General features: G+C 37.0%; 1 protein-coding gene across 1 annotated transcript in view; it reads left to right on the top strand.

The window, feature by feature from the left end:
- The first annotated feature begins 5,366 nt into the window (after window positions 1-5,366).
- LOC119575519 (WD repeat, SAM and U-box domain-containing protein 1-like) overlaps window positions 5,367-6,456 on the top strand; it is a 23,153-nt gene continuing 22,063 nt past the window's right edge. Inside the window, exons 1-3 of the mRNA XM_037923169.1 lie at window positions 5,367-5,371; window positions 5,729-5,860; window positions 6,356-6,456. The exon at window positions 6,356-6,456 is cut by the window's right edge and continues 61 nt beyond it. Of these exons, the coding sequence (XP_037779097.1) occupies window positions 5,367-5,371; window positions 5,729-5,860; window positions 6,356-6,456 (238 nt within the window). The remainder of the gene's footprint in view (window positions 5,372-5,728; window positions 5,861-6,355) is intronic.

The raw sequence follows: 6,456 nt of genomic DNA, 5'->3' as shown, positions 1-6,456 counted from the left end.
TGATAATAGTAATAGTCAATATATATGATATAAAAATAATAAAAATTAATAATCATAAATAACAACATGATAATATGATAACATTCATGATGTCAATAATGAAACTCCTGCATAAAGGATGCGATGTGATGATGATGCTGATGCTGATATGATGATGATGGATGAACTGAGGATGAAATAGACCGACTGCACACAGCACGGATGATATGATGATGTGATGATGAGATGATGAGATGATGATGAGCATGTGATGATGATGATGATGATGATGATAATGATACATTGCTAACGAAGTAATGATAAGATAATGGGAAAATAATGATAATGATAATGATAAGATAATGATAATGGAATGATAATAAAAAAATAAAATAATATATAATAATAATAATAATATAACTATAATACAAAAATAACCAATAAACAACAACAACACCACCAATAATGATAATAATAATAATAATAATAAAATGATAATATAAACTAATAATAATAATAATAACAATCAACAAAACATAATAAATAGACACACACAATAATAATAATAATAATAATAATACGCAAGATTAAAATATAATAAACAACATAATAACAGGTTACATTAGTAATATAATAATAATATAACAATAAGATGTATAACTAATGATGATGATAATAAGCGACCAAGATATCTCCCCTCATTTATGAGGGATTGCAGGTACACACAATCGTAGGAACGGCGTGTTACGCGAATCAGCACGCAGGCGAAAACATTCACTTCTAAGCCTTGACGATAAGCCGCTTGTTATCTCGGTATTATCTATACGTCTGCACATATGACTGCCGCAGAAAGACACGTTAGTAAGTATATGAGTGTTAAGTAATGTGTTGTCCACACGCCGACGCCACCCCGGAAGCAATGTGTAGAAGATGGAATAAAGTGGTTCAATGATTAGTCTCCAGTGAATATACGTCGCCATGGGTGGATACACCCCCCCACCTAGCGCCACCTACCAAACTCTCAGAAAACCGGGGAATCCGTCCTCACAACGGGAATTTACAATTTATGATTTTAAATTGTATCTAAGCTGAAGTTTATTTACAGATGGGTGTCGATTAGAGAAAGTGCATCCATGAGTTGGGACTTTCCATCGCATTGTCTTTTTACACGCCTTCGAACCTCCCAGGAGCAAGGGATTAGTGACGGGTTTGTAATTCTTGTAGGGAACGCCCCCTTCTTCACTACTTCTTATTCTAAAATACATTGGAATAGGTTAAGCGCGTTCTACTGTGTTCTTGCTACGGGTCTGAGGAATGGAACAAAATTGATGGAGGCTAAGGTCCCATTTCTTCCTGTCTCTGCTTAAAAAATAATTGAAACAACTGCAGTTTCTGAGAGCTGTTAGGCTTTGGTTCACCCCCTGAGGGTGTAGGTCCCGCATCCCCACTTTCCTCTTAGTTTAACACACCTCACACAGCTTCTACACACACGAGCCACACAAATACAGCCCTACCTAACCTAAAACGCACAGCATATCGTTTGAAACACAGTTACTTGAACATGACATAATTTAAACTTCAAACAGTTAGTGGCATGTTCTGTGAAGTTTTTTTATCCAGTCTTAACAGTGTGTCTTTTATGACAGTGTATGATATAGTAGTGCAAAATTCGGATATCCCTTTCAGAAAGTATTATTCAACAATATCAATTTGTGGATATATTAATTTGTCATTGTGACACAATAAACTATTCACCCCCACGGCTTCGTATGGTAATTTTGTTCCATTTTTTGTTTAAACCTAATGATGTAAACACTCAGAAATCACCAGCCTCCCTCTCTCTAGTAAAAAATCACGTTCTCACCCGGTTTCAATTTGTTCATTCTGTACTTTAAATAGCCACTAGCAGGTCTCAAGGCGGCATTTCATATCTTGTGTCGTCCTATTGGAAACTGTAATGGGTTCATGTTGGGATAGCCACTACTAGTCTAAACTTCAAGATAATGTTGGTGGAACAATATGCAGTTACCAAGGCCCTACTGTTCTACGTTGGGATAAGCCAAAATTGCTCGCCTGTCCTGCTTTCAGAGTAACTGGGATGGTTCTTAATTGATATATAATGCTAAATAGATCAAGGTCAATAAGCATTCCGCCAGACTGACACAGTAGAGTTTGTTTGACATTACTAGAGTGTGCCAAGAGGCATGTAAGCTATTCCACACATGGTTCTGTGATAATATTTGAGATAGAGTGGACATTACACGCCTTCAGCTTTCTGTAAACAAACAACTTGTAGTATAGTAATAATATTGCATTAAATAATGAACGTAGTATGGTAGTGTATTCAATAAATGAGCAAATCATACACAAGATTTGACAGGAATAAGTGAAATGTAGATTAGATCATCTTTGTATTATAGCAATACTGCTTTCATGTTCTGTCTGCATAATTTTTAATGTTTATGTCGTGATACAGGAAAAATGCACGAGCGCACACATTGTATTAATGGAGTACCCTAACAATATAAAATTGAAAACTATACATTATAGTTCTCATTTTTAAAGTCTACATATCACAGATTATATCAGTACTATATATTTATAAGACACCTCAGTTTTCTGTATGCAGGAGAAGAGACGGATACGGTTATTTGCTTACATCATTATTGCCAAAGATCTACACACATGTCATTTTGTCTATGTTATATATTATTAGGCATTCAGGTTTCTTTCATGGTTCTCTTTACTAGAAGAAACTATGAATACATATGACTACTTTCTCCCTGCTTTATGTACTGGTTTTAATTACATTTGATGCTTGCTGAGCCTACAAGTGATGACGCCGATGAATGCATTGGCATTAGATTGGCCAATGTTTTTTTTTTTCTTTCTTTCTTTTTATTGATTAGTTTGATAACTTATGCATTTGCATTACTAGTTCTTTACCATTTTCTTATCAGAGTCCCTAAAGTATGGATTATCTGGAAACAGAGAAACTCCAGACAAAAAATAAATGAATAAATAAACAAAAATGTGGTAGTATAAGACGTAACAATCCAAGAGAAAAGAATGCTGATTTCAAATACACTTTCAGAATCAGATGACGTATCCCATAGGGAATAACAGAAATTTAAAGTAGGAGTTCCTTTTCTGGTGGTGCATGCCGATAGCTCAGTTGGTCCCAGGCCTCAAGGGAAACCCTCCCTATTGATTAACCTGGGAATGGTGGGTTTTCATTTGCTTCAAGGTAGAAGCTATGGGTCTGTATGGATTAAAGATTTCATGGTAGTCTATTCAAACGTATGGTTAATTTTAATAGTTATTAAAATAAAGTGCATTTTTCTATGCACATAAGCTTACAGAGCTAAAGTTTATACAAATCAACCTTGAGGAAAAAGTCACGGTTATGAAAATGAGAAATGGATAACATGAATTTCTTAAAATTATATAAATCCTATATGATATTTTAACGGCACTCTCAAAAGAAAGATGAAGAGATAGTCCATTTTTAATTAATGTGATTGTTTGATTGTGGTTTTGGTTACATGACACTGATAGTCATTTTACCAAATAAATATCATGGTTAGAGTCATGTCGTAATATGAGTTAGTAGGTAATGGTGTGAGGCTATTTGTTAGAGCTTAGGACCAGGTGATGGTAGTGAACAGATGGGACTAGCAGGTAAGAAGGCACAATAGACAAGGCAGAGTGAGAGGCGAGGGATTGATTATGGATTACATAACTTGTTATCAAAGTTTGGTATGCCTTGCTTTTAACACTTTGTAAATCATTCACCCTTCCGAGTGTAACCTTACTCTGTGGAATGTTATTCACACTCACATAGTATATAATAGTATGCAATAGTATATACCTACATATGCAGATGCATAAATATACACATTTACACATTTAAACACAATAAGCACATGCTTCTAGATGTGCAAATATATATTTAATATACATATATTAACTTAGAATATTTACAAAATAAATTTTTTAAAATAAGTTTCATTGGTAGCCAAAAAGGGGAGATTTTACAAGGCCAAATGTTATTTTCAGAACAGATTCCTAAATGTTTACATAGTCTTTCATGATTGGTTATCTTGGAAAGGTGATGTTCAATATTTACGGCACTGTTAACAAGCAGTGCGTGAGACAGTACGGCGCAGCCATTCCACCCCTATACTTTGTATAAAAAAGTAAAGTATAATAAACAATAATGATAAAATAAACTATAAACAGACATTTCATAAAATGCATAAAATAAATAATGTCGATGTCGAAACTACACCACCAACAATTTACGGCATCCATTTATTAAGAAAAAGATTACGCAATGGTTAACACACGAAAGCTTGCTTTCTTCTGTTGTCAATCTTCGTTTAACGCACGGCACCACAGTCTGGGAGTTGTCAATAAACATCTATTAAACCTGTCATAACGGGCTGTAAACAGGGTGTTAGAGCAGTGTGAAGCGAAGTGTGTGTTCTTGTGTGACTGAGCATATCCTCTATCACCTCTGGATAGGAGGAAAAATCCACCACGAAAATTTTACTCGATCACACACACACACACACACACACACACACACACACACACACACACACACACACACACACACACACACACACACACACACACACACACACACACACACACACACACACACACACACACACACACACACACACACACACACACACACACACACACCGATTGTTGGCTCGAGCCGATCTCGCGGCGAGAAACGCCTAATTATTTTGAGAGTCAAACTCAGGAGTCGTAGAGGAAGTCGCGGCCGTGGTAAAAGAGGAACACGCTGAACCGCGGTTGATTGGGAAGGACATCCAGGTAAGCGTGGCATTACCAAATAAACTTATAAGTGAAATGAGAGGGCCCCAAGTCCTCAAGTAGTAGTTCGCTTGCTCTCCAGGGCAGTGTTCGAGCGTTCGAATCAACACGAGACCGCGCTTGATCAGGAAAAGCATCTAATCAAGCAAGGTTGACATTGCCTAATAACTAATAATATATGATGGACTGTGCGTAGGTGGCAAATGATTCAGATATTGAGATTTTGATCCGGTAATATTGCTCAGTCCTTGGGGAACAAATCGATCTTTTGAGCTGCATGTGGCATAACATTATAGTCTGTTTTGATTGCCCTTTTACACAATCTTCTCCAACTTTTGAGACTTTCCTGGGGTTAAATGAAATGTATACATTTGTTGACAAACTTTTCTTTTTACCAGACTTCAACAATAGATTCGTATATGGTTTTCGACCCTTTTTTCCCCTAAGACCTTCCCGCCGTGCCCGCACACCCATGGCGACAACCCGATCGGGAAGTGTACAGTACAAGTCATGAATAATAAGTGCTGCATGTCGCGATGACGTCAGCCCATTGATTGCCCGCCCTTCGTAAGTGGATGTTGGCGGGTATTGGGTTCTGAGGAGACTTAGTGCGAGGTTTTCGGGAACAGCGAAGTGACAGTCGGGGTGGGCGGCGGTGGCTGCTGCGTGAAGAAAAGAACGGTAAAGAAAACAGTGAATAAGAATGAAAATACATGACGCAGGTCGTAACGTTCGGTTAGCATGTGCTATTCACTCCATTAATTAAGATATGCTTTAGGTGTGACAAGTTGTCGATACACGTGGAATTAACATGCAACTTGTGACCATTTAAACTATAAAAACAAAATAGAGTATAGCAACTCAGATGATAACAGAACACCACAAGGATATAAAACAGATTGGAAAATAAAGCAAGGAGCACAACCATTCACCAGCAGGTAGACAGCACACAATTGGAGAGAATGGAACCAGATACTATCAGCTTAGAAGATGACGACCATTTTCGTGACTTGGAATTGATAAGGGAAAGGTGAGGTGTGGGTTGCTGACTGTTTTGTTTATTTGATAACATGTGATTACGATACTATTTTCTGATAATTAACATTGCGTTTATTTTTTTGGTTATTATTATTATGGTTGTTGGCGTAGGGGTTTCGTGTTATCTCTTTACACTATTTGCTTTTTTGATACGTGCATAATATGTTTAGTATTTGCAGGTGGGTATATGAAGCTGTTGCTATTTGTCAATAAGTCACATTATGCCATTATTGTTTTTAGTAATGAACAACCAATCCAAGACGGAAAAACAAAACGACTCAACAAATCCTATTTGCAATAGCAAGAATGACTTTTTTTTTTTTTTTTTTTTTTTTTTTGATAGTACACACCTTACTTTTACTTTACTATTACTACTGCTGCTAAAATTATCATCATATCATTCCCGTTATTATTATTGTAGCATTAAAATTATCATCATCGTTGCAATTCTTGCCATTCTTATAGAAAAACTTGTTTCCCGCCCCAGATGTAGTGCCATGAACAGAAATCGCGGCGGCGCCCGGAGCGTTGGCGACGAGGACGGCGCCGGCGGCGGGAGGCCCTCGCCCGTGTGCACGCTGAAGGCGC

This window comes from Penaeus monodon, chromosome 7 (assembly GCF_015228065.2).
Source record: "Penaeus monodon isolate SGIC_2016 chromosome 7, NSTDA_Pmon_1, whole genome shotgun sequence".
Taxonomy (NCBI): Eukaryota; Metazoa; Arthropoda; class Malacostraca; order Decapoda; family Penaeidae; genus Penaeus; species Penaeus monodon.
The sequence above is the reverse complement of the archived record's forward strand: the minus strand, read 5'-3'. Positions and strand labels throughout refer to the sequence as shown.